Here is a 23,372-nt window from a genome sequence, read left to right on the forward strand (position 1 = left end):
TACAGTTTCTCCCATGTTTTATTGTTTCCTGTCATTGAACATCAATAATTACTCGATGAAACTGATGACTAACTCCTACAAAACAGCTGACACCAGGGTTGCAGATATGGACACTGAGATATCCAGCTACTGTACTGCAGACACAATACTCACTACAAATAACCAGATTACAGAGACATTGCTATTGTATGTAGAGACTATGCAGATTGATGCTGAGAGATTACACAGGATACTTTGAGAATTCGTTAGCACGTTAGCATGACAGAGTGTTGTTGGGTTTAAACGAGTTGTGGTCCACCTGGGTTTCTTCTTTGTTCTGATGAAGGTGCAGAGCTTCATTCCCGGACGTAAATCCGTGTGCACACTACATCATCTGCCCCAAAAGTCTGGAGAAAAGAAAAAGATATTTCTGCATGTTAGCCACCTGAGAGTGATAGAGGCATTGGGCACAATATGCTTTAAGAATGCTTGATAATGATAGAAGTGCTCATTTGCAGTATGAGGAGAGGAGAATGGTGGACTGTGAACAATTGGCTGGTTCACAATGAAGAAAAATAAACCTCAAAATGTCAAGGAAATCTCATTAAGCAATGATAAATGTGCCACAACATCAGTCAAAATTATGACCGTCAGTCAAGGTCGAACTGGAAACTGTTGATGATGACGCCAAAAGAAACTGCTTAATAACTGTTTTGTGCATCTCTTGAATTGCCAAGTTTGAAGTCTCTTGACATGCTATCATTTTCTGATTTCATTTCGGGCTAATGTAGCTGGAGAAAATCCACACAACTGTTTTCAGACTAAACCAATTAAACGCATCATGCAAATCGTATGGAAATGTGTCCCACTTACAGTGTGAACTGCCACAGACGATCAGACCATTGCATTATGATCGCTAGAGCTGTAGCTCTGCAATTGTTCAGTGGTCTGTGTGTCTGGGGGCTTTTTTTGGAAGCAGATAGATATGATTCAGATGCAGTCAGTGTTTCTTTTACTTTTTCCAGTTGCTTGTTCTGAAAAGAAAGAGGTAGCCGGGGTGGAAAGATGACTGACTCATGTTTTTTTTTCTCTTGACAGGCATAAAATCTTCCAGGATTTATATGATACAATATTTATTTAATCAATATCACACACTGAAGCCTGAGGTTTTGCATTACCGATTTTTTGTCATGCTGGAAAAACAGCACTGGCATTTGGTCGGGTGATTAGTTTGGACATCCAGCACAATGATTAATGAGATTGTGAATCCAAACTAATAGCAGAAGGCAGTGCATTTTCTGTTAAACACTTGAAGTCAACTAAAACAGATACCCTATTTACACCTGCCATTAAAATGTATCTGTAAAAACATAATGCAAGTTGTAAATGCATTGGGATGCGATCAGATCAGCCAGACCACAAATTTGGAGGTAATCAAGCTCATTTTGTGATCAGATCTCAGCCAAGGATAAATGCATTGCATGCATATAAATGCATGTGACAGCATTCATAAGAAAACAAAATTCAGCCCAGCAAGTTGAAAGGTCACCTAACTCTGCCTCTTCCTGCCAGCTAAAGCAAGCCCTGCAAAAGCTATAAGTAGTACCAGTAGTTAGTAAGTCTTCCCTCGCAAAAAAGTGATTTAGAAATGGATATAAGAAGATATGGATCTTGTGCTCACAAGAAAAATATTATCTTTCAAGACTTTGGAGGCTTCGTGCCCAGCAGAATCCTTGTTGCTGCTCTAATAGTTTGAGAGTTCCCTCGATGAGTAGATGCCTTTTCTGCCAAAACTACCTGTAACCCCATTTATTATAAATGGCCTCTTCTTTGACAGAAGTGTATCTCTCTAGAATTTAACTTATCGTGCCTTTGAGTTTTGACTGAACAGAGGCATCTTCACCAACAAAACTGCCCATTTCTCATCCTTTTCATTATTCCTTGTTGTCCTTCATGTTAACACTGACACAGCCATGCCGCTGTGGCACCAAAACTAGGACAGTTGTCTCAGGTGAATGATGACAAGATATATGTGTTAGTGTTGGCATGGCAACAGGTGTGTTCAAATTCACACTGAGAGCTGCTTTGGTACCATTCACCTATCTGTAAACTCTACTACGTGATAGAAGAATGCAGCTCCATGCAGTTTTTTGTCGTTGATTAAAAAAGTCAGAATTTGGACTCTATGAGGCTTTTTACACTTGATTTTGAAATGGGTTTCGGCGATCCGAACACAAGTGGACAGCCGAGACACATCGCCATTCACACCTATGTCTCTCATGCGTCTCCAAGGTGTCCAGCTGACCACTTGTGTTCAGATTTCGTTACTGCCTACTTCACTTCCACTAGAAGCTCAAAAGGCCCCACGCACAGCTATTACGTCAGTGCGCACTGTCACCAAGACCAGCACGTCCTGCATTGATGATGCATTTTCCTGTTACGTCCTTGTCAGGGATGCCTTATTGTTTTTCCCACCCGCACTCCGCGAAGACCAGCCCTACTCTGCCTCTGATTGGCTAGTACTCGTTGCTTTTGTTGGTTAGGTTGGTGAGGTTTAGGCATGAGGAGTGAGATGGTTAGGGTTAGGACAAAAATATCAGGATCAGAGCCAATCAGAGGCAGAGTAGGGGCAGGTCTTTGCAGAATGCAGGTGGGAAAAAGATAATGCGTCTGGGATGCATCAGGACGCATTAGCATTTACACTTCAAAGGATGTGGTTTGAATGATCAGACCACAATGTGTCTTGGTGGTCGTTTACACTTGTATTTAGTGCTGTCCACTTCTGATCCGATCACCCAAGATGCATTTTAAAACCAAGTGTAAACAGAGTCAATGAGTTGCAGTCTGAACGAGGTCTTCCTGAAGGTTGGATGATGGTGTGACAGCAGGGAGGGCTGAGGTGAGAAGAGCAGAGAAACACAGAGACTCTGCTGTTGTCAAAGCTCGGCCAGATCAATCTCCATTAGTGCATGAATGCTTCAGCTCCTCCAGGGCAGTCGGGCCAAAGTGTCATAACACATTCTGCTTTTATCACCTAAAAACTGGAAAAGATTTCACATGTTCTCTGCCTTCTGATAGTCTGAATGATGAGGAGCTTCCAGCGGTGTACTGAAATACTACTCAAGCATCAAGGATATGATTATGAAAACATGAATGCTGTTTCTGTGTCCTGTGCATCTGGCCTGTAACATAAAGCCATGCAAACATCCTGTGATTACTTTATCAGCATCTATACCTTCTATATTGTTGTTTCAAGCTTTTGCCTTTCAGACATTCATCTTACAAGTACTCGAGGAACAATAAAGCGGACAGTGGGAGCATTGAACGTCAAAAGAATAAAGCTGTTGAGTCCCTGAGAACTGTTCATCCGGTCTGTTGGTCTTGGACTGGCTCCCCTGCACATCCTTCGAAGGGCTTTAGACCCATTGACTTCTGCCCATATTAATCTGGCTAAATACTGGGGGTATTACTGCAATGTCAGTGTAGCAGCTCCTCTTGTTCTCCTTTCACATCTCTGCGGGGTGGATGAAAGCTCGGCTCCTTGGGAAACAGCCTCTCTCATTTCCTTTCACGAATGAATCTCCAGGGCGACTTCATACACTCGCTGCCTCATTTCATTAACCATTTCTCAAACAGAGTACACTAGCTGCTCGAAAAGCCCATCTTAATGCATCTGATGTCTTCTGAGTCTCCCTGAGAACAAGCTGCGTAACACACTAACCATACAGATTAGCTCCCGATCAGATCATACAAGAGCCTCTCTACTATCTCTGATAAAAAATGTTTTCAAATGAGCATTTTAATTATTTTTTGTTTGTTATCTCTTTGTTGAGCCATCCTCAGCCCAAAATGAGAGTCCTTTAATCTTAATTCCAGAGCTTTTGTCCTAATAAAGAGGGATTTTTTTCCCCCTTTCTAAGAAGTAATCTATTAAGAAGCTTTCAGTAAGATGATGAGTCATTGCTGTCTGCTCACCAGTGTGAGCTCATCGCCGTTCAGCTCTCGGGTCCAGTAGGTTTTGGGTCCATCCCCATCCACCAGAGTCTGCTTACAGTGCATCTTGTTCTCCGACTCCCAGGTGGCAAGGCTCTGCAGGGGGAAAGGCAAGGAGGTTTGAAGGTCAGCATGATGGTAAAACACGTCTGTAAGGCGAACTGTATATTTGAAGAGAAAGTTATATCGGTTTAAAAAAGCAGTGTTTCACAGTGCTCTCTGGTTGAAAGTTTAAAGTGCACTGCATCTCTGTCCACATCAGAATCAATCATTAGTGTGCATGGGTGTGGTCAGAAATGTGCTTTATTGTGTATAGTAGGTTTCAGAATTAAGTTTTCCTTTTACAACAAAATACAGTTAATAATCTGCTACATAGCAGGTCTCTGGTGAATATTTAAGGTAAACATTTTGCACTTTCTAATTAGCCTTGCTAAATTAAATCATCTATTATAATTACTTAGAACTTGGATTCATTATTATTATTCTGCAATATTATTTTTTTAAGATATGTTTTTAGGCATTGTTTGCCTTTAATAGAGAGCTGATAGTGGAAAAGCAGACAGGAAACAAGGGGACAAAACCTCAGTTCAAATTGTTGCAGCCAGACTCATAATCAGACTCATCGGCTCCCAGTCTGCCTTAGAGCGGATTTTATAATTTCAATGATTACTTTTAAGGCTCGTAGAGGGTTAGCTCCAGAATATATAGCTGACCTCCTATGAGCCTGAATAGCCTGAATGCAACCTGAGATCCTCTGGTAGGTCATTCCTGGCCATTCCTCTGTCAAACCTTAAAACTAAAGATGACCTGATCCCTCAGTTGTGGAATAACCTGCCAAAGGAGATCAAGGAAGCGAACACATTCACACACGTCTTCTTTTAAGTCACTTTTAAAAACTCACTATTTTAGACTTTTATTCTATTGATATTACTGTTTGTTTTATATTCTTTCATTGTATTTTTTCATAATATTTTTAAACTGTTTTCTTCTTTTTTTTTTCTTTTTTGTATGTAAAGCACTTTGTAACTTGTTTGCACTATATAAATAATGTGACCACCATAACTGCATAATTTCGTGTGCTTTTAGTCTAGGTAATTTGGTTTGGACTATTATGTACCAGGTCCAATTAAGGGAACTTTTAATGCTGTAGCATGCAATGATATTTTAGACAATAGAGTGGATCCAATTTGGTGGCAGCAGTTTGAGTAAGGGCTCTTTCCTTTTTCAACAGGACAAAGCCCCGATGCACAAAGCCAGGTCTATAAAGAAATGGTTTTCCAAGTTTGCTGTTGAAGAACTTGACTGGTCTTCACAGAGCCGTGAACTCATTCATCTTTTGGGATGAACGAGCCAGGCCACCCAACATCAGTACTTGAACACACTCATTTGTGTCTGTTTTGGCTGAATGTTAAAATGAGATACTAAACAATCACATATGGGTGTAATGTTTGGCTGTCCACATACCTTTGGCTATATATTTTGTACAGCACATTCGAAATAACATCTGCCGCTATGTTTATTCATCAATGGCCATGCCAGACCTCAATGACCAAAGCATATTATAAATCAGCTGCCAAAGGAAAAAAAAACATGAAATCCTCTTAGCACTTTGGTCGCTCAGGGTCTGCTAATTCGCTTCAATAATATTTCAAATGACTTCAACAGGATTAGTCAGACTTTGACTTCAGGACCAATTTTTCCTGAAGTAACTGACTCAAATTGCCTATCAGAGTTGAGAATTCATGAATGATCAGGGCCAAGGTGACCCTGTGGCTAAATTTGTGTTAATGGAGATAAATGAATGAAGATTTATCATTGTGGTCAGCTCAGGGTCCATAACTGTGGTTCATTGCCTCAACTGTCTGCTGTCACAAAGCTAGTTCGGTTATAGGAGTAGTTCAACATTTATAGAATACACTTATTCTCTTTCTTGCTGAGAGTAACATAAGAAAAGATGGATGCCAGGCCAACATTTGTCTGTTAAACTTAGATATGAAGCTACAGCTCGCTAGCCTAGGTTAGCATAAAGACTGGAAACATGAGGAAACAACTAGTCTGGCTCTGTCAAAATGTAACAAGATCAACATGTCATATCTTGTTTTTTTAATTTGTACAAAACCCACAGTGTAAAACAAATTAAAAAATGGTCTTAACAGAGTGCTAGTGGCAGATTTATTTTAAATCTTTGGACAGAGCCAGGCTTGCTGTTTCCAGTTTTTATGCTAATCTTAGTTAGCTAGCTGTAGCTTCCTATCTAATGGGAGTTTTTTGACAAGAAAGTGAATATTTCCCAAAATATCAAACTATTCCCTTAATGCTATTTTAGAGTTATAGGTTTCCTAATTTCAATCCAAATATTAGGCAGCTATTCACACTTTCTCTTACGTGTTGGCTTGATGTTGTTATCTGACTGATTATGTTTTTCCACATTGCTGAAATTTGTTTTTCCTCTCAATAAAGCCGGCTGTCTTTTCCTTTTCAACATCTTTCCAAGCTGCAGTGATCCATCACCAAAGCCTGGAGTTGATCAAAGCTGCGTTGCTTCATCTGACTCAGGCATAGAATTTACATAAAACAAAATAAAAATCTGGAAAGGATTATTGTGAACCCCCATATTGTTTTTCCAGCATTTTTTTTGCATAGCTCATTTGTAGTGCTGCTCGTTGACAATTTGTTTGATAATTTGAACATGAACCATGTACAGCTCAGTGTTGGATGGAGCAGCAGCCTCAGTTTCTCAGAGGCAAATGTTAATCACCATATCAAAGGTAAGCGAAGCCATCATGGCTCCCTGCGGGCCGCTGTATGCAGACTTTGCCAAGCTGAACAACAGCAGGGCTTCTCTACAGCTTTCTACAGCTCTCCCTCTGATTTGTTTCTAATAAAGCCAGAACCCAGAGAGTCGATTAGCTACGGCTCCATTTTAGCACTAGTATCAGTCTCAGCCTCTGACTTGGATGGATTTTCTCTCATTCTCTGTTGCACATTAAGTCTCAGACAAATTCTCACACAGCTCTTTCCCCTCTAAATAACACACAAGAGCTTGTGCACTCACATCTGAGACCAAGACAAATTTATCCTGCAAGTCCGAGGCATTAGTTTTACCTTTAACTTATCAGAACATCTGCTGCTTTTAGCTTTGGTTCAGTCTCTCACAGACTTTCACTGCTTATCAGACACAAACAGTGTGTCTAAAAGAGCGAGAACATCTCATTTCCTGCTTGGTTTAAAGTTTTTGTTGGATTTTACAACATTTCTTTCAGAGCCCAAAATAACAAGCTCACTCCCGCGTTGGAGTCATCTCTTCCCTCAGTTTAATCACATCAGTTTGCTCATCACTTTTCCCAGTCTCAACAACTTTCCACAGAGGCACAGTTGCTCTTTTGCAATAAACCTTATCAAATCAACTCATACCCCATTTACCAAGCTACAAATAGCACATCTGAGTGGTAATATAGCACCTGTGCAAACAGTAAAGTTTCAAATTACAGAACTCAATTTGAAAAGTCAGAACTTTTCTCCTAACTGGGTTTCTACATAGAAGGTCATTCCACTTCTAATATCTCTCTACTGCAGGTAGTTTTTCATTGTTCGATGAAAGAGAAGGCTTAAAGAAACTTTTTTGGGTATATTTCCTTGACTAACAGATGTCTCGGCTTATCACAGTTGGTGGTCATTGCACACTCGTTCCATGATGGCTTTACACAATCCAAATTGGAGTTTAAAGCCCCTATGTTGAATTTTTAATGCAATCATAGAATTCTTTAAAATTATCCTGAAAAATAAGACAATGCCAGTGAAAGTTGGTGCAATCTACATATTGCTTTGTGCTCATTTGTCTCTGTCTTAGAGTCTACAACAGTGATTTTATATAAACCACTAGGAGTCACCAAACTTAGAAATCTTCAACACATAGGGGTTTTAAAATCCCTAAGAGTTTTCATCATATCAAGCTCAATTTTAATGCAATTTATGGCTAGAAATTTTTCAGCTATAGCTATTCAATGTCTTCTATATTCTTTACTTGCCTCTCTGTATATTGATACTGGCAGAGTCCGCCTTTTCTGCGCAGGATTCAAGTCGGTATGTTTCCACCCTCAAGGGACTCACAGGACACAGCATGTGCACATCATACTGGACATAAGCCAGAACATGATCTCATTTTACTTGATATGAAAGAAAACAGCCAAACAATCATTGTTAAGGTACTTCCTTTATCTTGCAAAGTTAGCTCTACTTCCCCATCGAACTGACGTCAGCTCGTTGTACATACCCACAAAAGGCCGTCTGTTTCATAGCCTTTGTTGCTAAGGTCGTTCCATGGGTTGTTCATGTTGTCAACTGACATATTTCAGATTGGATTTCAGCTTGAACATGTATGGATGTGTTTGAGAAGTTTCCATTGTGAGTAAAAAAATTAGAAGAAATGAAATCCTTTCTTTATGTAGCCTCCAGAACCACCAGAAGTCTGCCGAGGAGCAGCTTCTAACCAATCAGAACAGAGTGGGCTCATCAGAAGGGGGGCCTTAAAGAGACGGGAGCTAAAACGGCCTGTTTCAGACAGAGGCTGAACTGAGGAAATGCATAAAGAGCCAGTATAAGATAAATAAGGAGGATTTTTAAATGTAAATCATGCAAAGATATTCCAGTAGAGCCACAGAATAAAAATATAGATTTGTAAATATGCATGATACATCCCCTTTAATAGAGAAGTTCAAACCCTGCCTAGAATACGTCATTTAACACTACAGGACACCCTGTGATTTAACTTTGCATCACCTTGCTGCAGTGACGTACTCCAGGACACCATAACTGTTGGGTGTGGTTACAGGTGCAGAAGAGCTCACTTCTGACCACACCCATCACTGAGTTTGGTTCAGCTTGGTATTAAAATGAGGAGCAGATGGAGTGAATTACGAGAAATGAGAAAAATTAGATTCAAGTTCTACAAATGAGGATGCAAATCCCGTAACCAATATTTTGTGCCCTCACTTTGTATTAGAATCAGTCTAAACGAATCAATCCTCCCACTCACTCAGACTTTTGATTTCCTTGTTGCTCGCCGCAGGCCTGTTCTTGCCTCTCCATGCTAAATGACACACTGTCAAAAGCAAATAAATCACGCCCGAGTCTCAGCCACAGTGGGCTTTATCTGCTCTGGAAAAACAATCCCACTTTTATCCATTTAGGCTGATGAACCTCCTTGATACAAATAACTTTCATCAATTCATTACTGGATCATCTGTCAGGGGTTTATAGTCCGTTATCTGGATGAACATCTCGTTCTTGTGTCATGTGTCAGTATATGATGACACACTTAAGTGGATGTTACATCTGTGTCTTACATCACATATTTTGATCGTTCTTGGCGATAATGCTTCTGATCCTTATTCACTCAACATATCCGCTCACAGTGCCTCCATGTAGCCTTGTGGCAGGTGACTGATACTAAAAGTCTGTCTCTATAGCAACCAGCTGGGTTAAAAGACTCCATTTATCTTTTTGCCCAGAAGTGACTTGTTGTGCTGAGGCTGATTTCAACCTCTGCTGAACCTCAACAAATGTTCAGTTTAAATAAACAGAACAATTTTCTGAAATAAATGGGACATAAGTACATAAGTAGAGAAGGAAATCCATGAGAGCAGGTACATAATCACCTCATTATGACTTCCACTCTGCACTAAAGTCAATCTGCTGTCTGTTTCTCTGCAGTCTCTGAAACAGACAATAAGCACCTTATCACTTTCTCCTCCTGGAGGTGAGAAGAGGCTGTCTTATCCCACCGCACTCACACAGATTAACTGGAGCTTTTTAACCTTGTGGCGGTGTTAATCAGCCCTCTGCTCCTCGCCAGGCACAGATCAGCGTGTAATCCCTTTAACTACGGGGGCAGCTGGCCTCAGCCAAAACCCACTTAGGGTTCTCCTGCCAACCGCTCCACCTTAGAGTCCGCCAAACCCCACACTGCTCCCCTTGCCCCCTCAGCTCTTGTGCCAGTGTCAGTGGGCACTGCGTCCTGCAGGTTTAGCTCCAGTCTTGTGTGACCGCCACACAAAAGCACAATGTGACTGTTGCTGACAGCCATCACATCAATGACAAAATAAGCCATTAAAAACCATTAGGACAGTGATATAATATTTTTGTGTGGAGTTGAACTCCGGCACATTGGATTTGTACAAGTTTAAGTTGGTGTTTACATCCACATCAGATGAACATTGTAGAAATTATCTTTTTATACAAAGTCCTCCAATTTTAAGGGATAAAATGTAACTGGACAAGTTAGCATGAAATAAATTTAATTAATAGATTTTTTGGCCACTTGGGGGCAGCACAGCAAGCTCTAAACACAACATTGACATATTATCAACTTATAAAGTTGTTAAGTTGACTGTGTTAGAAAACAGTTGCCTATTAACACATCTGGAAGACACGGCGGAACATTAGCATTTACTTGGAGTTGTGATGGTGTCCACCTGATGAATGCAACTATATTTACTCTCTTTTAGCTCTGTTTTTGTTCTCTACTAATTCCCGAATTTGGCTCTTAAGCCGCTAAATGGTCCACTATCTTCACCAGCTAGTCGCTAATTTTGTCTGTCTGCTGATTGGTGTTGGGCAGGTAGCATACAGAGGGTTTATCAGAGCTTTTTTTTGCTGAAAAAAGCTGCCTGCTATGTGAGGAAATGACACAAGAGTTAAAGTTGTGGGCTGTAAAACCAAAACAATTAGCTGAAAGATGCTAAAATGCTCTGTAGAGCCGAGGGGACGTGCAGAGTATGGTGAGAAAAAGTATTTTTCACAGAATACAGTAGTAAAATAACAGCTGTAAATAATACAGTTAACAATCGCTAAATTCCATTTACCTGCTTCAGTTTCAGGGTCTTATTATTATGTGCATTCCCTGTTACTGTCACACTGTCAAAGCCATTGTTAATGTTAAGTTAAGTTAAGTTACACCTGTGCTTTTCCCCAAGTCAGTATGTCTGCCATGACAAAGGCATATTCTCTGTGGGTTCGTCACTATGATCAACACCTTTTGCATTCAGCCCATTGTTCATATAGTAATATTGTTTAGTGCAGAAGTCATCTTCACTTTTTCCTTGTTTTGGGAACTTTTTACCTTGATTCTGTTCTTAAGCAGTGAAATATATAATCAGTTTGAACCCAAAATTAGAAAAGAGACAATGCTGAAATACATTTTCATTTATTTCAGCTATTCTGCAATAACTGGAAGAAGGAACACCTTGTTAGTCACATGTGCTCCATCAGTCTCATTTAATAATTAGGAGACAGGTTTCAGGTCTGATATGAAGGAAACAGATCACATAATCATATAATCAAAGCTCAGTCAAAGGCTACACACTGTCCTAAAATTGAGGGGAAATAATAGTACTTACTTCAAATATCCCACTCAGTTTGGACAATAGCTGAAAAGTCACTTAAACCTCGTGCTTATTTTTTCTGGAGCACAGAGCCAAAACAATGACAAACATCTCACTGACCTAATACCCTCAAACTGTACTGTATCATACATGAATCATCGTTTGCGGGTCAAAGCTGTGATGCTGATGCTCAAACCCAAACAAATTGATGTGGCAAATGTGTGATGACAACACGACTTGTCTGCCTCGTAGCGGAGAGGCTTCATGTGGTGAAAAGCCACACTGAGAGCCGTCTAGCCCTGCCCAGTACCCAGCATGCCCCAGGGCACAGACAGAAGGAGCCACGCTGTCTCCTGGGATCTGAAATAGGTCATGTCTGTCCTCCCCGACTGCAACATGTATTTCATGCCATAAAACAAAAGGAGATTAAAATATCAATGGTTCAGATTTTAGCTGTTGAATATTGTTTCACTATTGATAAATTTACAATATATGTGAATATATGTAGTTTTGCAAGATGTGATATAGACAGAAATACGCAGATCAAACCCTTAATGTATTCTGTATTGCACAGACTCAGAAGGACGCTGTGGTTTCCAGAAAATACATATCTCCAATTTTCCTGGCTGCTGAATTTTTGTTGATTTAATGCAGTGCATGCATGCAATTACACATTTTTCCCTTCACATGTACAATATGTCTTCTCCACAGGCATGAATATCACTGTTCACTGTTGCCCAGGAATTTGTGTGGGTGGTAAATTTTCTGCTTTACATTTGAGAGTAGAAACTGTTCTTCCTTTTGGAAGAGAAACCTTGAGAACATATGTTTGTTGTTTTGCAGTGCCTTGCTCATGAACACTTAAGCAGAGTGGCTGTTGAAACCTGCGCTGATGGTTGTCTCTCAACACTATGATGCATGTTGCAATACAAATTAGATAATGTACAGTGCAACAATGTAAAATGTCTTATTATCCATATTGTGTGTAGTAGTTTTGTGTCTTTCTGTAATGGTTGGAACACTTTTTATGTGAATGTACCAACAAAGAGTTAAGCAACGTAAAAAATACAATTAATGGAGATTATAATATCATTCCAATTATACCATACTGGCATTCCTGTAGTAGTTTTAATTGTTTAAAAGAGTACTCCATTGATTTAGCATTGCACTCCTATAACATTGTTAAACTCTCAATGGGCAGTTTTTAAAAAAAAAATCAATGCAGCGGAACCAGAGACATATTTTATTCCACACATTCTTCTTCTTTGTTAAAACTGACTGCTGACAGTTCAGTCAGAGATTTGGGTGTGTCATGCTAACAGCGGCTAATGTAGCCTCAAGCCACTAGCTTTAAGCAAAGATAAGAAGCAGGCTACAGAGGTCTGATAACCTCACTTCAGCACCAACCAACACTGACTCAAGTTAAGGGCGCCATTGTGTGTATGTGTATGTGTATGTGTGTGTGTGTGTGTGTGTGTGTCTATAGCAGTAGATAGACCAAAGACTCTCACTAAACCTTTGCAGAGTAACACAAAGCAGCTAACTAGAGCTTGAGGGAGCTTTTTTGTTCAGTTACCTAAAACAATGAGTTTACAGGACAGTAACACTTCAGCAGCTAAGTAACAGCAAGAAGGTAAAAGGAATGTTAATGTCCTTGTATCATAAGCAGCCATGCCCCAAACCCATATTTAACGATAAATCAGAAAAAAAACATTACTTTCCTACTGCTTTACCTTCGCAAATTATCAACATGCCACGCTGTTATGAAAATGTCCTTCATAGCCTACGACAGCCTAAATAAACTTTGGGAGCACCTCAATTGTCTTTACTAAAAAACTAAATGCTTTGTACCGGTCATTTCAATGTGATATCATGAATCAACCAATTCACGTGAACTTTCAAAACATGTGTGTTGACTGGCTGGTTGCAGTCCAATTAAGAAACAGTCATTTCACTCAGAAAATATTCTTCCTGTTTAATGTTTGCCTGTTTTATTTTATCTAATGTCTTAGAGTGAATGATTGAAACACCTTTTTACCAAAAGTGTTGCAATATAAAGGCATTTGTGACTTAAAAAGGATGTGAGAGGAGGGTAAAGTGAGGAGGCCATGGCCCCTTGGACCCCCTACTTCCGGCACCCTTGACTCAAGTGACATCACCCGAGGCAGTTTATCAGAGTTTGTGCAGCTCACTCTGGAGACAGAAAAGCTTTCTTTATATGACTCTTTTCACACATGCAGTATCACTCCTCAAGACCTGTAAACAGACTTTGATGTGTACAATCGATGGAGATCCCCTTTATGTTCTCAGGTCAAATCTGTGATGTAAATATAAACTAATGGTGTCGCACAGCTGCCAAAATTCAAAACGTAGGACTGGAAACTGCAACATCTGAATGTGAGTTATTAGCAATAAAGAACGAAGGATCACGACTACAGTAGTTTGCAAACACAAAATGCCAATTTTTCATCTATAACTTAATAACTCATGTGAATACCTCTAATTTACAGTATATGATTAACACAAAACTGCTTCAGTCCTCCAATGTTAAACAGTTCTTGTTGCTCTATGAGTGAAAATATGTGTTGCATGATTTCTTTTTTAAATCTATATACAAGATTTTTGAATAAAACTCTCTAGAGATCAATATTCTGATCTGCATATTTATGCTCATGGATAGATTTTGTCCAGGATGCATTTTTTTCTCTCTTAAAAGAAGTGATGTTCTCAAAAAATATGAGTAATCTTATCCATAAAAACCCGAATTCCTCCAGCGGTTAGAAAAGCTTGACAAGTTATACTCTCTGGTAGCTGTCAACAGCTCTCCATCCCCAATATCTGTTACGCAACTCTCCTCTGCTGCACTGCAACAGCCACTGCAGCCTGTTCTTTATGAAAAGTTGTACATAGATGAAAGAGCATATTTCAGCACAGGAGACACCTTCAGATTTCATTTTTTCAAGACAGTTATTTGCACGTCTGAATGGCATTGTGTGGCATGTTAATTTCAAAGACTGTCCTGGTTCAAAGCTTTAAGGTTGAAGTGTCCAAGAGAAAGGCATTAAATCCCTACCAGCTCCTGGATTTCTATTCTATAGCTCTGATTTGTATTTTCTATCAAAATGCCAGATAGTGAGCTTATGTTACTGCAATGAGAGAAGAATAATTTGTCATATACTTACATAGCTACTTACATATCTTTTTGTTCCCTCACCTGTCCATTAGTGTGAGAGGACAACATGCTAATGTTGTTTACCCACTGTGTCCTCATTAAATCAAACAAGACTCTTTTTCTCTCCGGCTGAGCCGCTGGTTGCTTAGCAGATAAACAGACGTCAGCCACAGGACCATCAATACAAGATTCCTGTAACCCGAACTGACTCAGTGGCAGCGTGTTTCTGCCGTGACTACTCGTCTCCAAATTCTTAAACTTTAGAGTTCTGACTCTGTTCATTGTGTAGGTGAAATAAAATTGTTGAAGGTATTTTATCTAATAAAGGAAATGAACAGCATGCACATCTCATGGAGAAGGATTAAATCTTTAACTAACTTCTCTTTATGCAGGAGAAGGTTAAATGATTTTTATACCACTATTAAGCTTAAAACACCTACTTTAATAAGTAAAGACTGATTAAAAAGATGATTGTTACTTCTTATTTACAATATGTAACAGTAACCCTGTCTCTAGAAATTACATTTATGAATAGCTAAATTGCAACAGCACCACCTAAATAAAATTTTCTGTCAACATGATGACAAAATGTTGTTAATTGACCTATTTGTTAAGTCACAAATACATTGGTAACACTTTATGGTAAAGGTAAATGAATTATCATGACTACAAATATAAAAAAGCACATTTTTCATTCATGCAATATTTCATGAACTATCAGGAATCTACAAGAACAGAATCTCATTCATGCCTTAATGCAAGAACAATGTGTTAATTAATGCAACAATCAACATGATTTCTGAGTTATTAATGATGTTCATGTCTTCTCCATAGTAAAGTCTGCAGTTAAATGGGTGGGATAAAAAAAACTGACCTGAAAATGTTAATAATGAATATTACTGAATGAGTAAAATGTTCAGAAATGTCCTTTTTTTCTGAAAAAATAAGCAATCTTACAGTATAATATCCTTTGGTAGTAACTACAGCATTATTAAACCTCTTTATGGTCGTGTTTAGACACTGGCAGCACTCGGCTAAGGTTAGGGAAAGATTATGGTCTTGGTTTAATACCGAAAAAGTCAGCAGTGACTTGAAGCGAAACATGTTTGTTAACATTTAAATCATAATCTGAGTTAACCAGATACAGAAATCTATTTTATGAGGTAGTAAAGAAAATTATAAGAGAAAAGATTCAAATGAATAAATCACAGGGGGATGTTTTATGCTTTGACATAAATAAGAAACACAGATGGAGTTCTGCTTTAGGACAGTGATCATAATCATAATTTTCACATGGACGTTATCAGACTGAACAATCCGAGACGACTTCTGTTTATCTAATTGTGCAGTCTGCATACGTGGATGAGGTAAATGCCTCAGTGTTGAGATCGTATCAGGAGATGTCCTTAAGAAACCAGCTCACTTCTATTACACAAGCCCTGCTGTTATTTCATTTTAAAAGTCTATTTTATATGTTTTTATGATTAATTACATTATATAACAAACTGCAGATTTGTTATGAGAATTAAGAATGTATAAGACCTTGATTTTCCCTAAAAATACAAAAATTAAAATATTGTAATATGTCTTTGCCTACTTTCCAAACCTGTATTGGAGCTCTGACTGTGTGAATCCCCCCTCAGGGCCCGAAGAGGTTCAGAGAGAAACTCTCATCCATCCCAACTCAAGCTGCCCTTAATCCAGCTGCACGGACGTGAGGATGATACCAATGCAAGAGACTGCGAGGAGGTATTAATTTTTCATTGCACCCTTAACAACAATAGCAACAATAGCACGGTTAAAGCCTTGAAGGGCTTGAACACTCACGCATATATATATCAACAAATCCACACAGAATACTCTGAGAAAACTTAGATATCTGTGGGTGTTATTTTTAAAATAATGTTCCCTTTTTTTAATGAAGAAGCATCAACCAGAACACATATATGGCTGCTGGGAATAAAACGATTGAATGACCACAGTATCAGTGCTGCAGGGAATTTATCTCTCCATATATTTGCCCACAGATTGTATTGACCTACATCTATTTCCTGGAAGCCTACCCTCACTTTACCATAACTACTACATTATTAACCCTTACACTCACTTAACCTTAACCAAAACTAAATCTAAACCCTAACGATTCACCAACTTTTTGTCACTCAATACAAGGTGAGTCCCCACAATGTAACCAATAAAACAGATTTTTGTCACCACAACATGAATAATACAAGTACTTACACACACACACATACTAACATACTAACACAGTGACAACAGTGACATCAACTATTTAGACAGAAAAGTAATCTGCAACTATTTTGATAGTCTAATAATAATTTTAGTCATTAAAGCAAAAATACCCCATAATTTGTTGCTTTTGGCTTCTAAAATGTGATGATTGAATGGTTTTCATTGTCATAAATGATAGTTAACTGAATATTTTGGGGTTTTTTTAACTTTTGGAGACATTTGAAGGCATCACATTTGACTCTGGGAAATTATAACAGGCATTTTCACTATTTTCTGACATTTTATAGACAAAACAACTGATCGAGAGGCAGGTTAATCGATAATGAGGATAATTGTTCATTGCAGCCATAATACAGTTATTTTGATATTTGAATAAAAGCATAAAAGGACTTTTAGGTGAGTGAAATAAACCTGAGAAAAGGGAGGGAAATATGAAATATGAAACATGAAATGCTTTGTGATGAAATGTTCTGTTAGTCGAAGATTGAAGATAGCCAGCAGGGGCCATACCTGTGATTTATCCCACAAATACTTAACATACATAACATCACAAGCAAGCATTTTACAAACAATGCTGTTGTGTTTTAGAAGTTTGGATTTATTTTGTCTACGATTCCAGGTAGACATGAATTTCCGTTCATTTCTGTACAATATAAATATCAAGTAGCAGGCTCTTCAAACTCAAAGTTGCATTATTGTGATGCCTCCTCATAGTCTGACGGTTAAGATGCAACCACAACGTGTAACCATGTAACCGCAACATCCTGGCTTTGATTCTGGTGGTGGATTTTTGTTGCATGTCTTTCTCCCCACGTTTCCTGTCTATGTCTTTACTGGCACTATCAAATCTAACCCTAACCCTGCCAAAAACAATCTCATGAACAAAGAACACCTACAGACTGAATAGATGCTCCCAAAAAGGCAATTTAAGTAGTACAATTACAAGGTTTCGACTTTACGTCTTCATCAGGTGATGACTTGTGACTGAGACTCGGGTTGAATTAGGTGAAGTTTACTGAATATATGGACTTTCTTGATCACATGCTAAAGATGTAAAGTCAAAATGTTGTAATTGTAATACACAAATCAGTTTCCCTTTGTTCTTGAGATTGTTTTTACAAAATAATATTTAAAAAAGACAGAAATTTATTATTGTTGTGTAATACAGTGCAATGTACTTACAATAAAGTGTTAAAATGCAACAAAAAGGAAACACTGACAAAAAATGAGTGCAGACCAGCATGTGTTCATGCTGATAGATGATATTCCTACTGTAAAATATGCAAAATTGTAAAAATATATGGTCAGCAAAAATGTCAAGTATATATCAAGTACAGCTAAGGAGCTAAAACTTGTAAATACACTGATATGTTCCTAAAAGATGTAACTTTCACCTCCATCGTCCTCTAGAATCGCTGAGTATCAGTGTACCATTTTTCAAACATCTCTTTTCGTGACCCTCTGCAGCTCTACCTTGCACTTTCGCCCGTCCACGGTCTCCTCGTCAAACTCTTCACCGACGTGGAAGTTGATCTCCGTGGTGCGCACGCTGGTGGACGTTTTGATGTAGAACTGCTCCCCATCCTGGCGGATCTCCACATGAGGGTTGGAGGCCGCCGCCACAGCCACCTTCCTCAGCATGGCGTTCACTCCTGAGCGGAAAAAACGATCCAGTCAGTTATTAAAAGGGAAATTTGTGGGATTTTTAACTGCCTCATAGTACAAAATGACTATAAATTATTCTTGGGGGTGTTTTAGGGTTGTTGATCATTTCCCATGACTTAATAATTACAACATGCTGACATTTTTGGCGAGCAAATCTGACAATATCTGCTTTGCTAATATTTTAAATCTGTTTTGTAGCTGAAAATGAGCCATGCAGACATTATTGTTATGTTAGTCATTACAGCAGTGTGCATTATGATATTTTCCCTGTCTATTAAAAAAAAATGTTTCATTAAGCTTCTTATGCTAGCTAATATGTTATGTATGAGTTTGTGTTCATTACTGGCCATCATAATTAAAGGAGTGGCAGAAGCATTTATTTTGCTTCCTAATGGCCACAGAGAGAGGTCAACAAGAGTCATAGATTGCTTTATATTGCTTAATAGAATCAAATGTAATAATGAAAGACAGATGTAGAAGAAAGAAATAGGCTAAAGGTTGATTTCTTCTACTTGATGCAAAGCTGATACTAAAACGCTGAGACATGCAAGACAAAAATATGCAAATGTAGCTGCAACTTAGTAGTGGGAATATGATTTTGTTTTGTACCTGACAATACAATTACAATAAGTGTGAGACACAAATAGGCTCAAAACAGAGAAAAGAGAGTGATGAAATCTTTATTGTTTGATGACAGACAGACAGAAGCCTGTTTTTGTTCTGCCGGTGCATCGAAACAGCCTCTAGTATGTTTTATTGTCTTTCTATTCTGCCTTGAGCTCGACCCCACCCAGATTTTAGACCTCTCCAGGCCCTCGTGCCAGCTCCTGACACAAGATCCTAAATCCACCAGCACACATGCTGGCTCTATGTCTCCGTGTATTTTTGTGTGTCATGAACATGAACAATCTCAAGTTTCAAAGTAAAAACACAATAAATGCTCTGCGGCTCCGACAGAAATGTCAACTATTTCTCAAAACTGGGAGAAATCTGTGGAATTTTTTGGCTCCGAAATCTGTTAGAGGGATTATTCAGCCATGTCTGGAAGACAAAAATGAACTTTTGAGGGTGTCAGGACAGGTTAGCGATGGCTCTCATTTTGTCTGGTATAAGAGGGGGGATCCTGGGTGTGGCACAGCCCGGGTTTTGGCATACCCTGTTTGACTCTGCAATGCCATCTGGCTTAATGTCGTGCCAAAGGTCCTGGCTCTTTCATTTCATTATCCTCTCTTACCACCTGAAAATACTTAAACGTATAGAAACTTTGCAGACAAGATCAAGTATTTAATTTTGCTACATTTTCATGGATTATTGCCATTTTTTGAGAGATCCTCCAAACCCAAAACCACAGTGGCCTTGCTTGGTTACCACCCAGACATAAACACAAATTCATTTGACAGCTTACACTCGACCCCACCCATTATCTGAGGGATCACGACGTGTGTTTTTATAGTATTAAATATGCATTAGCATCAGTGATCCAACAATCTGTCCTTGTTTCTCAAAAATTGACATTTTTTTAAAGTTTAATCCACATATACTTTAAATATTAGGCATTTTAAGCATCGTGTACAGAGTTAAAATAACAACAAGCTTCAGTTTCTAGATTATTACAAGCAGCCAATAGTCAAGGGTAATGTGGTCTTTACACAAATTGGAGCAAAGTTACTCAGTCGTGAAAGCTGACAAATGTAAATTAATTCCCTCAAATGCACCAACACAGTGTCTACAGTTTCTTTTGATGTTGATGCTGGAACATGAATGACCTGTACTATTCAAGCATTTCTTGACCAGGAACCCTGTTAACTCTGGCAAGTCTTATAAAATCAAACATTTTGGCTCAGTAGTTAAAATGTGAACGTACTGTACAGTATTCTAACATTCTTAATGCACATGCCTGCTCTCAATTAGCAAACTATGAGTCTGATCATTTCGTACAGCTCTGTTCACTCAGCGTGCTCCCTTGTTCCTCTGCTATTACAATCCCCTCCTACTGTAGGGAAACCTCAGAGTCAACAGATAATTATAAAGATGTTGATGGAAAGTGGCGGCCCTGCAGCACTGGAATCCACATTAGTTGCCCATCGTGGCGCTCCATTGACCGAGCCCTTATGTAAGAGCGAACGAGTGATCTGCACCAGCAGATGTGGTTAATGTGTCCATGAACGGATGAGGTGCTAAACTCAGAGAGTGACTGGTTTCTCCTTGAACGTACAGTCTGACCAGAGAGACAGTTGCCTTATGGACCTTGCATCAAAACAAAACATGGGAAGGGCTGTTGAGGAGGTGTTGAATTTGTTTGTTGAAATTGAACAATTTCAGAACTCTCAATCAATTTATACTGTCTTTTAAAGTAACTGTGTCTTTGAGGGCTTGTTCAAGTAAACCAGGGTGTTAAAGAGAACTGTGGTTAAAATAATACACCTGATATTAATCTACGTTTTTCATATCGTTAACAATGCCAACAATGGGTTTTCTGTCTCTCAGTAATTTCCGAATTCCTTACTCCAAACCCATTGGTTCCTCCAGAAGATGTAAATCTTTAAAAACTGGTCTCTAAACATAAAGTTTCATTTTTAAAAGAGTTTGCTTATTTTCCAAAACAGCTGGGCACTGTAATTTTTAGTAAATGTTTCTCAAACAGGAGTAAATAGTTTATTTGTTGGGGACTATTTCCAGCTGCGGATGAATACACATTTGGTGCTTCAGTGAATATTTAAGTGTATTTGGGATTGACTTAAAATTAACTACAATGCCCGTGTTTTTTAATAGTTTTTGGACAACAATGAAGGTCTACGACACAGAGGAATAAAATATATCAAGCTTTGGATACACAGATTATATTCGTTGGATAAATTCATGGTTGGGTTTGGTCTTTTTGTGGGATTTGTTAACAATTAGGGAGTGTTAGATAAGGGTGTTTAAAGAGAGATTGCAACCACAAAGCAAAGGCTTTCCAAGCCAAATATGCAGCCAGACACTCAAGTTAGTGCTACAGTTTTGCACAAATAACTAAACTGTCAATTGTTTGAGCTTTACAAGGAACAAAACTATTCACTTTCCAACTTAATTTGCCTGATTTGTGATAAAATTGGAGCCGTTCTTGTCTAAAAAAAAAGTTCTAAATTTCATCTAGTTTGGTGTCGATTGTTTCTGGAGAGTTCTTGAAGCAGCTCCCTCTACTCAGAGTGGTACTTGTCCCTAAAAATTTCTACATTATTCTAAAGACACTCAGCCTTTTGCTGTGCCCCGTCTGTTTCAGCAGTGCCGGTGTGACGAAACGCTGCAACACAATTGGATGACCCAGTTAAACTGGTCCAAATCTAAACCATCACAATCATCAGTTAAGACTAAGAAGGGTGAAAAAGAATGAAAAAAAGATAGGACACAAGAGAATAGCACTGGGCTCCAGAGACCTCCCCTGGCATTGCTAATGCATGCCCTACTTAAATGCTTAACATGAATAATGTTGTGCCCCCCTCCTCTCTTCATGTTCCTGGTAACAATACCACGTCTGTTTTGGCTGGAATTCAGCATCCAGTGTTTCATATCTCCCGTAAAGCCGAGGGATTTCCCTTCAGCAGCATCTCCCCGTAGATCTCTGCCTTCTTTCCCAGGGAGCTTCCTCGAACAATACAATGTTGTTGGAAGTCAGGCATGCCAAGGAACAAGAGAAGCCTTTTTTTTTTCTATATGGGCATGATGGATAGTCAACCTCATGCAGGGATGTTGGCGATGGAGGGGAAAGAGGAGAGAGGGAGAAAAGAAACAGGAGAGAGAGAGCTGCTTACCCAGAGCTTTGAGAAGTTCATCAAAATTCTCACTCCTCTTCATCTTCCAGGTGCCAGCAAAGTTAGGCATGTCTGCTGAGGCTGAGTGCGAGGGCTGCTGCAAAGAACCTGTTCCACGCTCTGATGTGTCTCTCCCTCTCTTCCCCTCTTCCCTCTGTCTCTGACTCTTTCTCACCCTCCTCCTCCTTCCCTGTGCTCCTGTCTCCTCTGTTCAGGGCTCAGCCTCTCGTTCACACTGTTACACCCAAGTGTTTCTCTGGATTTTCTTTTTCTTCTTCTTTTTTTTTTTTCTTCTTCACACCGACGGACGTTCACACACTCTCCGCGTCTTCGTCTGCGTGTCTCAGTGTGCTGGCTGCAATCTTGTCTTTAGCTCCTTTATAGATACTGTCTTTAATGGGAGTCAGAGGAGGTCCCACCCCCTGAAAGCTCTGTCCCATTAATACAGTAGAGCAAGACTGGCATGTCTGCTTTCTCTGGGGATCAAAACCACTAAATTAATTCTTTTAGAGTGTATTTATAGAGCTGAGGTTTGTCAACAACTCAATTCTGAATTGTCATTTTTAAAAATGTGTTACAGAAACACAGGTTGGCTTTCATTAAAAGCTTAGGTCACAGGATTTATTTTTTAAATTCAAATTATCATGTCAATTTATTCAAAATGAATAGTTCAAGAAAGAAAGTTTGAAAAACAAATGTTTGATAAAGATCTTATCTTATTCTTTACTTGTTTTATTCCGTACTATTCACATATCTGCAAAGCTGATCACACTCCACTCGAGTCCATTTATAAATGTCCAACTCAAACTGTTTCAGCTACGTCACGTTTTCTGCCTCGCTGACTAAATAAAGGCGAGATTTGACGCCTAAACTTTGAACAAATTAGCCCCAAAACAGTCCTGCACCACAAACATAGATCAAAGAGATGGTTAATTGCACTGATGGTGAATCATCTCAATGTTTTCTTGTTGATGTCCCCCAGGCTTTAACAGGGAATTATGTATTTATTATGTATGCATTTTACTGTATTGTGTTGTATTAATTATGAATTACTCTGTATTTTTATGTAAAGTTGAATCAGTGTGATAATTTAGGGATTTTTAATTAAGTGAACTTTGGTATTGCATTTGCTCATTA

General features: G+C 38.9%; 1 protein-coding gene across 1 annotated transcript; it reads right to left on the reverse strand.

Annotated features, from left to right (window-relative positions):
• Positions 1-22,677, reverse strand: crabp1a (cellular retinoic acid binding protein 1a). The gene is made up of 4 exons (XM_067590410.1): positions 22,236-22,677; positions 18,253-18,431; positions 3,955-4,068; positions 1-386 (listed from the first exon to the last, which is right to left on the reverse strand). The coding sequence occupies exons 1-4, from the start codon at positions 22,303-22,305 to the stop codon at positions 336-338; spliced, it is 414 nt and encodes a 137-aa protein (XP_067446511.1). The 5' UTR covers positions 22,306-22,677; the 3' UTR covers positions 1-335.
• Positions 22,678-23,372: the final 695 nt, after the last annotated feature.

Source organism: Thunnus thynnus, chromosome 5, assembly GCF_963924715.1.
Source record: "Thunnus thynnus chromosome 5, fThuThy2.1, whole genome shotgun sequence".
Taxonomy (NCBI): Eukaryota; Metazoa; Chordata; class Actinopteri; order Scombriformes; family Scombridae; genus Thunnus; species Thunnus thynnus.

Coding starts and splice junctions, on each gene's coding strand:
- crabp1a (XM_067590410.1), bottom strand. CDS start 22,305: ATGCCTAACTTTGCTGGCACCTGGAAGATGAAGAGGAGTGAGAATTTT. Junction 4,069..18,252: donor TGGACGGGCGAAAGTGCAAG/GTAGAGCTGCAG, acceptor TTCCCCCTGCAG/AGCCTTGCCACCTGGGAGTC. Junction 387..3,954: donor ACGGCGATGAGCTCACACTG/GTGAGCAGACAG, acceptor TCTTTTCTCCAG/ACTTTTGGGGCAGATGATGT.